This window comes from Herpailurus yagouaroundi, unplaced genomic scaffold, assembly GCF_014898765.1.
Source record: "Herpailurus yagouaroundi ecotype Mexico unplaced genomic scaffold, PumYag 186, whole genome shotgun sequence".
Lineage (NCBI taxonomy): Eukaryota > Metazoa > Chordata > Mammalia > Carnivora > Felidae > Herpailurus > Herpailurus yagouaroundi.
In genome coordinates, this window is record NW_024412417.1 from 26,743,096 (window position 1) to 26,760,577 (window position 17,482).

The 17,482-nt window shown below is 37.4% G+C and overlaps 1 protein-coding gene across 1 annotated transcript in view; it reads right to left on the reverse strand.

The window, feature by feature from the left end:
• The window catches only part of LOC121043262 (translation initiation factor IF-2-like), a 60,740-nt gene continuing 43,258 nt past the window's right edge, over positions 1-17,482 (reverse strand). The window contains exon 5 of the mRNA XM_040494874.1: positions 1-1,088. Within this exon, the coding sequence (XP_040350808.1) occupies positions 1,049-1,088 (40 nt within the window). The 3' untranslated portion in view covers positions 1-1,048. The remainder of the gene's footprint in view (positions 1,089-17,482) is intronic.

Consider the following 17,482-nt stretch of genomic DNA (forward strand, 5'->3'; position numbering starts at 1 on the left):
TCCTGGAGCAGGACAGTGCCCTCAGGGGTCTATCCCAGCCAAGCTCACTGACTTTTAACACTACAGGCTTTAAGCCCTGATGGTTTCATGAACTCACAAAATTCAGCCCCTCTTGTTTTCCAAGCCAATGGCTTTGGGGAAGCATCCTCCTTGTGTGTTCTCCTGTGTGCTCCTCTCTCTCTCTCTCTCACCCTTTTCTGTGACCATGGCTCCCTTCCCTTTGCAGCACCTATGATCCATTTCTCCCTAAACCACATCCTGCCTTCCTGCCATCTTCGATGTGGCCTCTTCTCTCCCTTTAGCTGTGGAATTTGTTCTGTATTAAGGTCAATTTCCGGGGTATTTAGGATAATTTGATAGTCATCTAGTTGTGTTCATGACACGAGATGAGCCTAGTGTCCTCCTACTCTGTTGCCATCTTGTTCCACTTGTAGTTATATTTTTAAAGAGCATTCTTATCCTTTAGAGATTCATACTAAAATATTTATATGTTAAATGATAGGATGTTTGGCATGTATTACAAAATAATCCCCAAGAAGGAGGAAGAGGAGTGGGTAAGGCTATAAATAAAACTGCATTGGCTCTGAGCTGACAGTTGCCAAATTTGGGTGAAGTGCATATAAAGGATCACTTTAAATTCTTTATCTTTGCATATGTTTAGAATATTGAACATTTTTAAAAAATAAAAAAAAATGAGATTGAGAAGTGAATAATTTTAACCTTAAGCAAATTTCCGAAGATTCACAGAATGGTTTTCAACTGGCATTTGCTGTTGACCACTTGGAATTTATTAAAGTACACTTATGTATAAACACTCAGTTCAACAAATTTTTTCACCATCAATTGGAAACTGAAAAGATTTCTCAATTACATACCTTGTTGTTAAGCAGAGAGCCTTTATCCACTGTCTCATTATAGGAAGATCAACTGGGGTGAAATCTACTTGCTATTTTAAGCAATGCATTAGTTAGGCTCTATGGTTTTCCATGCCTTATGTTGCTTCTCTCCTGCCATGATTCATTTCTTTAGCAAAGTGAGGCTATGAGTATCAGAGGCAAAGGTGGATCATGATGTCATCTGTCAAGGATCTGGAAGATCAATGGCAGTCTTCATCTTTTCATTCCCAGGTAAACTCTGCCTACATCTAATCATCCATTCAATAAGCATCTATTTGATAACTGTTACATAGCAGCAAGATTTCCAATGTTTAAAAAACTTACTCAAAAAAAAAAAAAACTTACTCGTCCCTCCACATCCCCTTTCAACTACTGTACCATCTCTTATTTTCCCTTTAGAACAAAACTTCTTGAAAGAATTGTTTATGTTTTCCACCTCCAATTCCTCTCCTTTCATAATTTATCTTTTTACTGTGGTAAAATACATATGAAATTCACCATTTAACCATTTTGTAGTGTACAATTCAGTGGCAGTTAGTGTAGTGCATTCACAATGTTGTATAGCCATCACTACTATCTAGAATATTCTCATCACCCCAAAAGGGAACCCCATACCCATTCAGCAGTTATTTCCTATTTCCTCTTCTCTCCAGCCCCTGGAAACCACTAATCTATGGATTTTCCTATTCTGGATATTTCATATACATGGAATTACACAATATGTGACTTTTTTTGCCTGATTCTTTAACTTAGCATAATGTTTTCTAGGCTCATTCACATTGTTGTCTGTACTTCACTCGTTTTTATGGCTGAACAATGTTCCAGATATACCAGATTTTGTTTATCCATTCATAAGTTGATGAACATTTGTATTGGTTCTATCTTTTGTCTATTGTGAATAGTGTTGCTATGAACATTTGTGTATATTTGTTTGAATGCTTGTTTTCAATTCTTTTGGGTATATGCCTAGGAGTGGAATTGCTAAGTCACATGGTAATTACTGAACAGCATAACTCTTTTCCAGTGTCTGTACTATTTTAGATTCCTACCAGCAATGTATCAGAGTTCCAGTTTCTCAATATCCTTACCAACACTAGTTATTTTATGTTGCATTTAAAAAATTCTGAGTCGATATGAAATGGTATCTCATTATGATTTTAATTGACATTTTTCTGACTAATGACATTAGGCATTTTTTCATGTCCTTGTTGGCCATTTATATATCTTCTCTGAAGGATGTCTATTCTAACACTTTGTCCATTTTTAATTGGTTATTTTGTCTCTTTGTTGAGTTGTATGAATTCTTAACATATTCTGAATAATAGATTCTTATTAGATATGTGATTTGTAAATATTTTCTCTATAATTGGTCATTTTTGACAAAGGTTAGTGAAGAGCCTAAGGATCTCAAATGTTCTGATATTCAGTAGGATGGATTGCAAGTGTAGATTAAAAAATGTAGTTTGCCTATAGTCTCATTATTAGCAGGAATAGAAAATATTTCAAATTCTTGAGTTGTAGGCAACAGTAGTCCATTTCTGATACCCAAACACGCCCCCAAACTTGAAATATGTAGATGTGCAATTTTTGAAAAATGTATTTTGGGAGTGGGAGGGGCAGAGATAAAGGGAGAGGGAGAGAACTCCAAGCAGGCTCCACACTGGCAGTGTGGAACCGGGCACAGGGCTTATCCTATGAATCTTGCAATCATGACTTGAGCTGGAAACAAAGAGCCAGACGCTTAACCAATTGAGCCACCCAGGTGCCCCTAGATGTGCAATTTAATTCTCAGACTGATATTTGAAATGTTGTCTTGGACCACAATTAAAATGAATCTTGATGAGTTTAAGGAAGATCACCACAACTGAAATTCAATGTTTTTGAGTCTTTCCTTTTCCTGGACCTTTGCAAAATAATATATATTGATTAAATTTAATGTACTGGATTTCCAGGTTTGGAAATCTGGCCTGACATTACAACTGATATTTGGAAGTTAGTAGACTCCTGACCTTTGTGTGAAATAAAGATACACCATGCAGAATTCCTATGAGTGACCTAGAGATGATGTGTCAGTCAGGATCTATCCAGGAGATAGAAATCGCTCAGTAGTTTGAGTGGCACATTTTAATATAAAGTGTTACTATTTAATAATGAACTAATAAACTTATCCCATGGAATTAACTACTAAGGGATTAAATAGTTAACTAATAACAGAGGATTAACAACTAAGCAATAAAGAGAACTCAGATTACAAGAATAGTAGGTAGAGGGAATATCTTCTACAGCTCAGGATCAGTACCTATGAAAGGAAAAAACTTGAAGCAAACACTGACATCCAGACCTTGATGGAGAGGGTGTGGCTGTGCCCTACTTAATGGCAGAGAAATCTGCTGCAGCGCCACCAGTCAGGGCCAGCCGAAAACCACCTGCCACCACCTGCTGGGGCCCCAATGAAACTAGGTAGTAATCAGTGTTCTGGAATGTTGGGGGAAACTCACTGGGAAGCCACCCTCTGCGGTGCTAGACACTTTGCAGTGGTTCTGGCAAAACTTGCTGGAGTGTGAACTCCCCTGGGCATCCCCTAGGTTTCTTGCTTTTAGGGGGTGGGGGAGCAAAAACTGCACAGAGGAACCGCGAAGTGCAGCCCCTTCCTCCAGTAATGTCTCTTCCACGCCCCCTGCTGACAAAGCCTAACATTGCACCAGCTGCCAACCGGGAAAAGTTCACTTAGTCCAGCCTCTGTATCACAAAGCAAGACAAAGAAAGGTGGATTTGGAGCTGGCAGACAATAAATTGATAACTGGCACAAAGGGTGTTTTGTGACTATTTGAGGGAAGAATGCAGAAAAAATATGGTTGATGAGGAAAAATCCTCAGAGGTGTTATGTGTGCAATGCATGGTAGCAGTGCGATTAATTTGAGTACGAAAGCTTAGCAATAGCTGAACCAGGAAACCTGTAATAATTAAAAAATAGATATGTTGAGGATTATCTGAATTTGTGAGCCAAAAGTTCCCAAAACGGGAAGTTCTCTTTTGGAGCAGACCCAAAGATAATGCCCAAAGCAGGTGCTATACAATCAATTATGAGTCAATATCACATGTTCTAGATAAAGTATTCCATTAAATGAAGAATTGCAGATATCAACAAGCAGATGACTTTTTTGTTTGTTTCTTTGTCTGGGAGTGTTGTGGTAAAGGGGTCTTGAAATCAGACCAGGCCTATTTTTGAGGATAAAAGATAAAATTTTCCTTTTAGGTGTGTATCAATTAAGAATGCATTTTTTTTTCCTGAAAGTAATAAATGACCCCCTCCCCCCACAAGGAATAAAAAACAGTGGTTTCAGGAATAAAGAATAAGACATTTAATTATCTCACTTGACAAAACATCTGGTGGAAGAAGTTCCTTGATAGCCTCACAGTTATGCTCTTTCATCCTTAAAATATTGTGGCTTCATGGTTGGAACATGGTATCTGTTGCTCTAGGTATCACTTCACCATTTAAGACGAGAAGGAAGAAAGGAGTTGTCATATGCACCTATGCTCAGCAGACATCATTGGTATCAAACTGCGTTTGACAAATATTTTAATGAGCTATCATGTGCGTGGCAATGTGTCAGCCTGTGAAATTTAATGCTTTATATTCTGGGCCTTTCCTACATATCCAAATATGAAACTTGTCCTTCCTAGGGATTCCTTTTCCACTCTACACATGCCTGACCTTGCGTAGCAGGGTCTTTCTCCAATCCCTATACACTTAAGGTAATTCCTCTGCTTTGAGCCTTCCTGGTACATTTTAAGAATTATCCTATTATTTATTTTTGCTATAAAATGTTTTTAGGATAACTTTTTCTAATTTTTTTTGTGATAGAATTCATTAATATAAAATCATTTTTAAAAATATAATTTATACTGATGCTAGGAAAGATTAAAAAATTTTTCTTCTTAACGTTTATTTTTGAGAGAGAGTGAGACACAGAGCATGAGCAGGGGGAGGGGCAGAGAGAGAAGGGGACACAGAATCCAAAGCAGGCTCCAGGCTCCGAGCTGTCAGCACAGAGCCCGACATGGGGCTTGAACCCACAAACACGAGATTGTGACCTGAGTCAAAGTCGGATGCTTATCCAATTGAGCCATCCAGGTGCCCCTGATGGTAGCAAAAAATTTATTCTTTCTCTCTCCCCTCTCTATCTCTTCTCTTTTAAACCTAATAAACTATTATGCTAAATAATATGAAAGTGCCATCTTTCAGGCACATTCTCTTTGTTATGAGAGTCTGATTTCTATTTAAGCAGGGGGTGATTTATGGTTGATTTTGATGGCAGAAAGAATATTTCTTTTCTTTTAATAACTTTTACTAATAATGACAATTTCTTATTATCTTACAACTTTAGAAAGACTGTTCATTCCTTCTGTAATTTCTTGGACCAATTCTTAACACTCATGGAATAACTCTTTAAGTGAACAGAAAAAAACAATTTATTAAAAATTCAATATAGGTGGGCACCTGGGTGATTCAGTTGGTTAAATGTCTAACTTTTGATTTTGGCTCAGGTCATGCTCTCACAGTGGTAAGATTGAGCCCTGTGTCAGTCTCCGTGCTGGGTATGGAGACTGCTTAAGATTCTCTCTCTCCTTCTCCTTTCTCCCACCACCCCCTTCCCCACCAAACACCCCCATAACATAGTTAACATGTTATTTGACAACCTTGTATTACTAAGTTTCAAGTATCTATGAAAAAATTCATCCTCTGATATCTTCTCCTTCATTTGCTTCCTATATTATGGAATCCTCTCTTACCAAGCTTGTCTCTTCGGAGGAGTAGCCTGTCCTTGGCTTGTTTGTATAAACATTATATAAATAATGGAGAGGCTTTCCCCCCATGATATTTTTCTGAGATGGTTTTTTTTCTCCAAAAACGTTTTCAGTTTCAAAAGCAAACTCCACAGATCCACGAAAGATAAGTAGACACAAAAACAGTTTAGCTGGTTCAACAGAATGTGCAAAAAAGACAGGAAGCAACAGCTAGATTCTCAGTCTTTCATTGTCCCAAATCACAGAAGTCATCAACTGAGTAATCACAGAAGGAAAACAAGCCACTTTTAGTTGCAAGAAGATTTGAATCTGTAATATGCACTGTAAACCCACAACGGATGTTTCATAACCATACCAAATGATTTTTGTGACTTAATTGGAGTTTCCCAGTACAACATACACTGAAAATTCCACAAAAATACCATACAGGATCATTGTGTAAAAACACTCAAATACTGAGATACAAGATTTTCTTGCCTCTTGGGAGCAGTCTTAACAGGCATCAGTAGCAGGTGCAAACTATTCCAGGCAAAGGGCGGCTGGAAAGAATATATGTATTCCTCAGTTCCAGAAATCGATGTTTCTGAGGGATTAGGAGGAGGAATATCTGGTACCAAGTAAATCTTAACTATTCTGAGTCACTGAGAGAGGAATCTAGAAGTGTTCATTTCGTTTGTGGGATCATATAAACTTAAGCTTGACTTATTGTTCTTTAGTGTTCCTGATGTTCAGCTTCCTAGTTGTAAAATGGGGATATACTGTTGTGTCTAATAGGAAGCATCTGAATAATCTAAGGTGAATGAGGTAGATTGTGGAGAAGGGCTGGCTCTAGCTGCGTCTCCAAGAGTGACTCTCAGAATATCAACTGAGGAAGAGTAACTTCTACCACTGTCAGGAAGCTGAAAAATCAGGAAGGCATTGTTGGGACACTTGGTTCCATGATCACACCACCTTGGCTTTGGATTGGAGTTCAAACTGCCACTAGAAATAGCGCTCCAGAGCCAGACCATGCCTACTAAATCCACTCCAGCAGGACGGATGTTGCTGGCATCCTCATCTTTCCTTCCTTTTTATTTACTAAACGAACGCAGCACACATTTATTGAATACTTACTATAACAAACGAGCAAAATACATGGCATGTTAGACAGCGATGAGCGCAGTGGAGAAAAGTAGTGCAGGAAATGTGGAGAGTATCGAGGGGGTGAGGGAAGGCCCCCCAAGAAAGTGACATGTGAAGACGTGAAGGGAGTAAGAGGATGAGACGTGTGAGTTTTGGGGAGAGCGAACAAGGTGAAAATCTCTGAGACAGAAGCTTCCCTGCAAGTTTCAAGGAACAGTATGGAGACCAGAGTGGCTGGATGAAGTGAAGACATGAGGTCCCTGTCAGAGATTCACACTTACTCCAAAGTAGAAATTTCTTCAGAGATTTCTAAAGTAATTAATCTCTTGGTTTGCTGTATTATTTGTATTTTGAACTAGGATATTCAAGATTCAAATAGAATTCAAACTAACATATGCTTCTTGAAATGAAAGAACTGATACCAATCTATTGGAAGCCATTGTACTTTTAGATAACATTCTGTGCTATTAAAGATGTTATGTGTAGTTTTTTTTATTTATTTGTTTTAGATATTATCAATGAAAATTTAAAAATACATGCATCTTTGATGTAACATTTTTGTGTGAAGAATTGATGGGTTACATGATTAAATCAACCATTTAGGGGATTTTTACGATAGGCTTCAGGTTTATTATAGTACAGTCATTATATCTGAAGAAAATCTGAGTATAAGTTGTCAGATGCATCATGGAAACATGTCTTAAGGATGGAGAATAATAAGCAGGCTGTCTTTGACATACTACCTATTTCCAATGGAAGGATAAGAGTGAGAAAATAAACTCATTTCTGTAGGAGACAGCAACTTACATTTATCTTTCTATGACAAATACTCCACCCTCACAAATAATATACATATTCTATGAATATTAGTTTCTGTCTGAGGCAAAAGAGATCTTATTGTAAAAACCATTGTGTGGTCATTATAATCATGTATAACTCTAGAGATTAAGAAAAACACATGGAAGGTGGGCTGATAAGAAAACTACTCAGAAGACATCTGAGAGAGAAAGCATTTGAGCAGAGGTTCTCAGCCTTGGCATTATTGTTATTTTGGGCTGTACAATTATTTGTCATGGCAGCTGTCCAGTGCCTAGGATTTTTAGAAGTATCTCTGGCCTCCACCTACCAGATGCCAGTAACATCTCCCTCTCCCTCCCTAAATTACAACCAAATATGTCTCTAGGCATTGCCAAAATGTCTCCTGGGGGCAAAATCACCCAGGTTTGAGAACCACAGAGTAAGAGTCAGAGGAGTGAAACAATTTTAAATATAAATCTGAGCTTGAAATTTGGAAGAGACAGCTCCCTTCATGAATATGGGAGCAGAAAGACTCAGTGAAGAGAGACGTAGTGATTTAAAACTGGATCTTAGAGACAATTTTAGTATTAATTGCAACTCTAGTTACATAATTATTGGTAATAATTGCTATTTTAATATCTAGTTTTCAGACTAGATTGTAAGCTACATGAAGGAAGGGACTGTATCTCTTACTGTCAGAGTCATATCATAATACTAAGTCAATCACCAGTTATTTACTGCATTGCTATTAGAGGTTTAGCAATGGGCTATTGTGCTTTGGAAATAAAACTGAGGATTTAGGCTTGAGTCCTTAGAATAGTTTATTATCTAGTTGCACAGGAAAGAACTATTGTATATAAAACAATGAGAGAATAAGCCATGAACTCAACAGTACTCAGGACCCTTGCTGGAAGAAGGGTGAAAAGAATATGAAATAGACTTTCAGGGAGAAGGACTGGACTGGAGCTGCCTCTTGTTAGATGCACAAGTGCGTGGAAGAAAAAGCAAATAAGTGCCCAGATATGGCGACCAGCATAAGCAAACTCCCTTTGATGGAATAGTTAGTTGGGAAGGTGGCCAATGTTTATTGGTAATAGGAGTTTGTGTTATCATAATAGGACTTTGTTTGGGGTATTTTAAGGCTAAAACAGGTCTTTGATGCCAGATATGAGTCTAACAACCAGACAACCAAAAGGACATATCTTGTTTGACACCAGAATCTTCATGGGAAGATACAGACAAAGGCATATTTTTGGATATCATCTTCTAAGGGAGTAGATTAGACTATTATTAAAGGAATTAACCAAAAGAAGAATTGCTTGCTGAAGCCAGAGCCTTCAAGACACCAGGTGTTGAAGCACAGAACAATGACTAAAAGGCAGCAAAATGGGTAAGAGAGAAAGAAACCAAAAAGGAAGGAGAAGAACCAGGAAAATACAAGGTCAAAACATGTTTAGAAAGCAAATGATGTATAATCTTTAATATTTTCTACTACTCTGTGAAATACAAGGGAGACAAAGCCAGTTTGGGGAACCCCTGAAGTCATCAGACCCGAGTAATTAAAAAATTTTTTTTTAATGCTTATTTATTTTTGAGAGAGAGAGAGAGAGAGAGAGAGAGAGAGAGAGAGAGAGAGAGAGAGAGAATGAGCGAGTGAGCGCAGGGGAGGGGGAGAGAGAGAGGGAGACACAGAATCTGCAACAGGCTCCAGGCTCTGAGCTGTCAGCGTAGAGCCTGAACCCATGAACCACGAGATCATGACCTGAGCTGAAGTAGGACACTTAACCGTCAGAGCCACCCAGGCACCCCTGACCTGAGCAATTTTATCAAGAAGATGAAGTGCTCCATTTGACCCTTCAGTTCTCATGGCTACAAAACATCATGAGAGGATGATTCAGTTACTCTGTAGTTTGTATTTCTATCTGTGGTTACAAATTGGATGGTTTACACTTGGTAACAATTTTTATAGAAAAACAATTAAATAAAAAAAAAAGGAATTACTGTAAAAGGGTGAGTGTGGAAGGACAAGTGTCACATGTACAATTGACAATGAGATCTAACACAGATCATAACAAAGTTCTCTAAACATGCTCAGTGTTACAATGAGCTAGAGCAACATGTCTTCTCTCATGTATCCACCATTATAGTATCATACAGGGTATTTTCACAGCCCTAAAAATCATCTGTGCTCTGCCTATTCATCCCTCCTCTCTCAACTCTTGGCAACCTCTGATCTTGTTGCTGTCTCCATAGTTTTGCCTTTTCTAGAATGTCATACAGTTGGGATCATACAGTATGTAGCCTTTTCAGATTGGCTTCTTTCACTTGGTAATATATATTTAAAGTTCCTCCATGTCTTTTCATGGCTTGATAGCTCTTTGTCGAAAAGTGTTGAGGGGCACCTGGGTGGTTCAGCATCTGACTCTTGATTTCAGCTCAGGTCATGATCTCACATTTCCTGAGACCCAGCCCCACATCAGGCTCTGTGCTGACAGCACAGGAAACTGCTTGGTATTTTCTTTCTCTTCTCTCTCCCCTGCTCATGCTCCCTCTTTCTCTCTCTCAAAACAAACAAACATTAAAAAAAGTGTTGTATAATAGTCTACTGTCTGGAGATACCAGAGTTTATTTATCCATTCATCTACTGAAGCAAATTTTGGCTGCTTCCAAGTTTTGGCAATTGCAAATAAAGCTGCTGTAAACATCTGTGTACAGATTTTTGTGTGGACATAAGTTTTTAACTCCTTTGGGTAAATCCCAAGGAGCATGATGGCTGGATTTTATGGTCAGAATATGTTTAGTTTTGTAAGAAGCCACAGCTATCTTCCAAAATGCCTGTACCACCTTGCATTCCTATCGGCAATGAAAGTTGATCCACATCCTCATCAGCATTTGGTGTTGTCAATGGATTTGACCATCTTAATATGTGCACAGTAGTATCTCATTGTTTTATTTTGCATTTTCCTGATGACATATGATACGGAGTATCTCTCTGTATGCTTATTTGCCATCATGCATTTTCTTTGGTAAGGTATGTATTAAGGTAGTTTGCTTATTGTTGACTTTAAAAGGTCTTTGTATAATTTGGATAACATTCCTTTAACAGATATGTATTTTGAGAATATTTTCTACTATGTGGTTTGTCTTTTTATTTTCTTGATATCTGGCAGATCAGAAAACTTTAACTTTTTTAAATGTTTATTTATTTTGAGATAGAGAGAGAGCACGCACGAGACAGGAGGGGCAGAGAGAGACAGGGAGAGGGAGAGAGAATCCCAAGCAGGCCCTGTGCTGACAGTAGAGAGCCCCATGCAGGATTCCATTTCACAAACCATGAGATCATGACCTGAGCCTAACAAGAGTCAGAGGCTTAACCAACTGAGCCACACAGGTCCCCCAGAAAAATTTTAATTTTAAAGAGGTCTAGCTTATCAATTATTCCTTTCACAGATTGTGCCTTTGTTGCTTTATCTAAAAAGTCATCAACAAACTCAAGTCATTTAATTTTTCTTATAGTTTTGAGTTTTACATTTAGGTCTGTGACCCATTTTGAGTTAATTTTTGTGAAGAGTGTAAGGTCTTCCTGGTCTTCCTCATCGTCCCCCTTTTCCCTCTCCTCCCCTTCCTCCTCCTCCTCCTCCTCCTCCTCCTTTTTTTTGCATGTGGATATCCAGTTGTTCCAATATCATTGTTGAGAATCTAAGCACATTTTAGGTGTTAATTTATTTAACCCTTATGAAAAGCTTATGAATTAAGTGCCATCCCCATTTTATAGACAAGGAAATTGATAGCAGAGAGGTTTAGTAACTTATCCAAGGTCACTAGGAAAGAGTGGAGGTTGTATTTAAACCTTTAGTCTAGGTTCATAGACTGATTGTAACCATTGGGCTAATGTTAATTCTTGCCAATAACTATAATAATGATATTGATAATCACTGATATTTCTTCAGCATTTTCTATGTTAAAGGAACTTTGATAGGTGGGGAGTGAAATTAGACATGGCACTATTTAGTTTCTAGCAAAAAATATTATATGCATATATTATGATATCTATATATTATTTATTCTGCTGTAGGTAATATTTTTATCCCATATCACAGCTAGAGAAACTGAGATGGAAGGAGGTTTAAATATCTGATAGTAAGTGGCAGACACACTCTGAAACGAGGTCTGTCTGACTCCATAACCATGTGTTCAGTTGTACTTGGCTTTTGGAAATTTAGTTTTGCCAGTTGTCTCTGCTGCATCCTGCAGGTCTTTCCCAATAAAAGGAAATAAAAACTCTGCCTGAAGCCTAAAGATGGGATTAAGAACCCAGTGTCTCCTTTAAATTGTGCCATTCCAGCCCATCTAGTGTGGTTTTACAACTCATCCCAGATTGCATTTATTATTCTTGTTCCAAATACAGGCCATAGAGACCAACTAGTCCACTTCGTGAAATATGGGAGAACAGACAGTCTTTTGGTTTTCTAATGGGGAAGTAGAGGATGCCAGCAATAACTTCCCATGTTTCCATTAAGATATATTATTGGTGTTTGCATTCACATAGTTGGATCCATAAATTTATGGAAAATTGTACTCATTTTTTCATCCCAGAAGTTGAAAGTTTCCAAGTAGGAAAGCAAATTGACTTTCATGTAATTTTCTTAGTTCATTTATGTTGAAAAGCCTTTTACTATCTGAAGTTTTCTGAGTGTAGCTCAGAGGCAAATGAATCTTTCACTTTAAATAGCATGAAACATCTGGGAGTTAGTTCTTATCTGTTAAATTAATAGTTCATGGAACTCCAGTTCTGTAGAGTTTGTCCTAAATTCAGGGTTGAATGAAAGTCCTTTTCCCTGATGGAAAAAAACCTTTGCTGCTATGCTGAGATTGGTTTTGCCAAAGATTGAAGTTTGCTCATTGATTTAATTAGGTGATTCTCATTTTATTTGACTTTAAGAAGATATCTCTATGGGATTAAGTGAATTTTTTTAACAGATATGATGCAGACAAAAATTAGCTATCAGCCAATATCAGAAATTGTTGATTCAACCATTAGACTGTCAAGCTGAAGTCACCTGAGGTTGAGATACTTTTCAGGAGCACTCTTCAGATGGTAAAAATTGAACAATGTTCCATACAAGTTCACCCTGTTCTATTAACGATTTCACTTTTTAGAATTCAGCAAATGGTAAACATGAAATTCTGTATTAAACACCTTTCTATAATAAATACTGTTAGACATTTTCTATGGAGAATTTATTTCACTAAAAACTTGCAAGCCCAAACATGCAATTCCATTCAACATACAAAACTGTCCCCTTTTGATCCAAACATAGCACTGTTCTTCAAATGGGGTCTGACCTTCACAGAATAAAACTGATTGATCTCCTTTCTCATTGTAAACCTTTAATGATAATATGGAAGACCCAAACATAGTGTAAAATAAGAAGTTACTAAATATTAATTGCATTTGAAAATAGGCTAAGTTCATATGACCTTTTTTCTGTATCCTACATTTAACCCATAATAAGCCCCTCTGATTTTTAAAATTATTATTATACCTGCTGCTGTTAAGTCACATCTCCCTGGATTTGTGCAATTGTTTCCTACATTTGTTCTTAGTTAACTTCTTATTTGTGAATTTTTGGTTCATCTTAGTTCATATAGGTCTTTTTCAGTTTTGATTTTGTTAACAGTGTCTTCTGGAAATTTTTTGGCTATAACTTTATCCAAGTCATTAACAGTAAACAATGAAGCGAATAAGAAATATTACCTGGACAGCACCAAGGACAGAGTCAATATCTAGTTAAAGCCTTTGGACTGATTCTGTTACCTTGTGTGTATATACAAGGACTCAACTTTAGCATTAACACTGACCTTTTTTTTTAATGTTTATTTTTGAGGGGGGGGGGAGCAGAGAGAGAGAGAGGGAGACACAAAATCTGAAGCAGGCTCCAGGCTCTGAGCTGTCAGCACAGAGCCCAATACAGAGCTTGAACTCATGAACCATGAGATCATGACCTGAGCTGAAGTCAGGCACTTAATTGACTGAGCCACCCAGCTGCCCCAACACAGACTTTTCTAACTTACAAAAGACTAATTTACACACCAGAATGCCAATGGATTGATTTGTAACAGAAGATTTATATTCTGTGACTAATGTTATCGTGTCCATCAACTGAAATTCTCCTTCCTATTATCAAATACCTGGGACTTTAACTCAACTAATCAGAGTTGCTTTTTTGAGAATGATCTTGCTGAGCATAATCCAGTTGAATTTATCTAAGAATTATTTTCATCATTTTATATTCTCCCACACAGATAGCAAGAAGTCTTGAATTACCAATTGGCTCTGTTTCAAATGTCAACTTGGGATTTTTTTTTTTTTTTTTTTTGGTTAGAATTTGTAACATATTTTTCATAAATAATGACATTACCATGGTGGTTAAATTCCAAGCCATTCCCAAAAGATTTGCGTGAGCTGTCACATAGGTAAAACAATGTACTTTTAGCAAAAATAGGTAGGAAATGATACCTATCTTATAACTAATGATTAAACAGACACGTTGAATGAAAAGTGGTCCATGAAATATTCACAGAAATTCTCCAACCTTCAATTTCTCTTGTGTTAACCCAGTCCCAGTCTACTTTCAACACATCTCCATCTATCACACTGGATAGGTTTATAAAGTGGCATTATTACACTGCACTGTAATTATCAGCTTATTTCACTGTCTTCTTTACTAGAAGATTCTTTTGTAAACTATGATGCTAATGGAGATGTTCAAAAAAGTTTTTGGAGGAGTTAATTATGAGCAAGACAAAAGCAAAAAGGCATCTAGAAGTTTAACTCAAGGATTCAGTCTTGGTAAGTAAGGACACTTATAGGAAAAGGGGATGATTATCTAATCTATATTGAATCATAGAAAGTAATGTTTTGTAATAGTCACTGAGTGAGTCAGCTGGGAGGGTGGATGAATGATTGCTTTCTCAGAAGTCTTAAACCCATTAGACCTCATGAGAAAATGCTTATCCATTTTTTTCAGGAGGGCTAATTTCTTCCCAGAGGCAGGTTTGGAATAACATTACAAAATAGGGCTCTGTCTCATACTAGGTGTTGATTTTTTTTTTTACAAAGCTAATGAGGTCTTGTATATATAAACAACATTAATGAAAAAATATGTGGTTTAGTTCAGTCTTGTTAATGAACCCAAATTTAGCTCTTCACTCTTGGAGATCACAGGTGTATAATTAATGAGGATATTACAGACAGAAAGTGTGTGTGTGTGTGTGTGTGTGTGTGTGTGTGTGTGTGTGTGTGGTATGTGTGTGTGTATAAGCTCCATCTCTACAGATATGAGATCAGGAAAACCTTGCCCTCAAGCACTGTGATCGTTTATGATAAGGCAGATGTTGTTGAGCACGTTGAAACAAATAGCAAGAATGCAAGTGTTAACTACATTACATTTCAAGCCAGTAAGGGCTAGTTCAAGCATATGAAGACCTAAAAGACCTGCAAGGTATTAAAATTGTGGAGAAATCATTTTTGTCTTAGCAAAATGATACCATAGCAATGTATCCTGAACAACAGAAGAAGGTGATTAATGAGAAGTGTTACCTAATATGTCTGGGTTTTAATGCCATGGATCTGATTTGTTTTGGAAGCTGCTTCTTTTAAGAATATATTTAAAATTGCCATTTCAATCATTATAACTCCCTATTTTATGTGAGACCCTGGTTTGTGCCAACCTAATGCTTGACAAAAGTACGATTTTCCAGGATGATAGACCCCACAGGTTGACAAGAGATTAGTATATATATTCACCTAAGGCAGGGATTATCCCTAATTTGTTTTTGCTCAGTGGGTGGTTGGAAATTTTTCATGGGTGAACTTATTGGATAGAAGAGAAAATGTTTTCTGCAGTTCTGTTTAATCTATCAGGGGTTAACCAGTGCAGGATACTATGCCAAGTCACAGTAATTTGATGAATGAATGAATGGAATTACTACTGATCACCATATCTGTCTTTAGTAACTACTCATTTCCTTTACTCTTTTTAACATATCATTTAAACTAAAATATTTTACTTTTTCAAGAGGCTTTATTATTATTCCTTTTTATTTTTTAATGGCTTAAGAACAGGTATTAAAAAGATTAGATGGAATATAGATGTCAAAGTAATGTGATGCCATTACAGATTTGTCTTGTGATATTTTTCTACAACTAGTATTACTTTTTACATAAAAACACATAAAAATATCTTATACCTAGTGTTTACTTACTTTCTTCTCAATTCCTGAGTTTCCTCATACCCAGAGCTAAATACTCACAAAACAACTGGACCCTATGCTCACATTCACGTAGCCCTCAGTAGATATACTAGAAGAATTGTAGTACAAGGAATTCAAACAGCAAAAATAAGATTGGACTAGATTTTATGTTTCTACAACATTCATGAAATAGCCTACATTAAATACAATTTATTATTTATTTTTGAGAGAGAGTGTGAGTGAAGTGCAGAAAGACAGAGAGAGAGAGAGAGAGAGAGAGAGAGAATATCCCACAAGGGGCAGAGATAGAGAGATGGAGGGAGAGAGAGGGAGAGAGTGCAGAGCCTGAAGTGGGCTTGAGCTCACCCAATGCAGGGCTTGAACTCACGAACTGTGAGTGTGCTGTGCCTGTCCTGTGCCGAAGTTGGATACTTAACCAACTGTGCCACTCAGGTGCCCCAAACAGCCTATATTTTTTTTAAGCACATAACTGGTATGATAAGGAAGACCAAGATAAATAAGATGCTGGTCCTATCTCCATGAAGCTTTTATGTAGGCAGGTACACATACTGTCTACAATTCATGTAGTGAGTGATAGATGAGTAAAATTCCAGGGATGCTATGGAGTCCAGAGGATGTTGTGACTCATTGCACTGTCCCAGGAGTATCAGCACGTTTTAAAATAGGCAACTGATTCCTTTTAATCTGAGTGTTGAAGGTTTGAGAGTTGTGAGGTAGACAAGGGAGGAAGTTTAGTCCTGGTAATGAAGAAGGAACCTGCACAAACATGTAGCCAATGTCACAGATGGCCATGGTAGTAACATGGTTAATTTAGAATTGGTGGCCATCACAATTTCTGGGTTCACTTTCATTGTTGCCACTAAATGGAAGCAACTCACACAAATTGGCAATTGTTAAAATGATAAGACTCAATAGTACAATAGAAGAGGTTATATGTCTGTTCTCAAAGTATTAGAGTCCCCTTGACATCAAGAAAAGATCATGAAGTGGGGAGCCTGGGTGGCTCAGTTGGTTGAGCAACCAAGTCTTGATTTTGGCTTAGGTCGTGGTCTCATGGTTTGTGAGATCGAGCCCTGCATTGGGCTCCATTCTGACAGTGTGGAGCCTGCTCGAAACTCTCTCTCTCCCTCTCTCTCTATCTCTCTCTCGCTCTCTCTCCCTCTCTCTGCCCCTCCCCTGCTCTCTCTCTCTCAAAATAAATAAACTCAAAAAAAACCCTGAAGTTTCAGTAACTATATGACATTCTATTGAAATGCTATTAAAAAAAAAAGATTGTGAAGTGAGGCAGATAGTGCTTTTAAATGTAGATTCTAGAGTCAGACTGCCTGGCTTCATATTTCCAGCCCCACCATCTGGTCCATCTTCCAACATAAGATTACTTGGCTTCTCTCTGCTTCAGTTTCCTCATCTGTAAAATGGGAATAGTTCAAAATGACTATTTTACAGGGTGTTTGTGAGCATTGAAAAGTACAGTATAAGAAAGATCACTGTGGGTTTCTGTGTGTGCATGTGTGTGCATAATGGAATATTACTCAGCCATAAAAAAGAATAAGATATTGCCATTTGCAACAAAATGG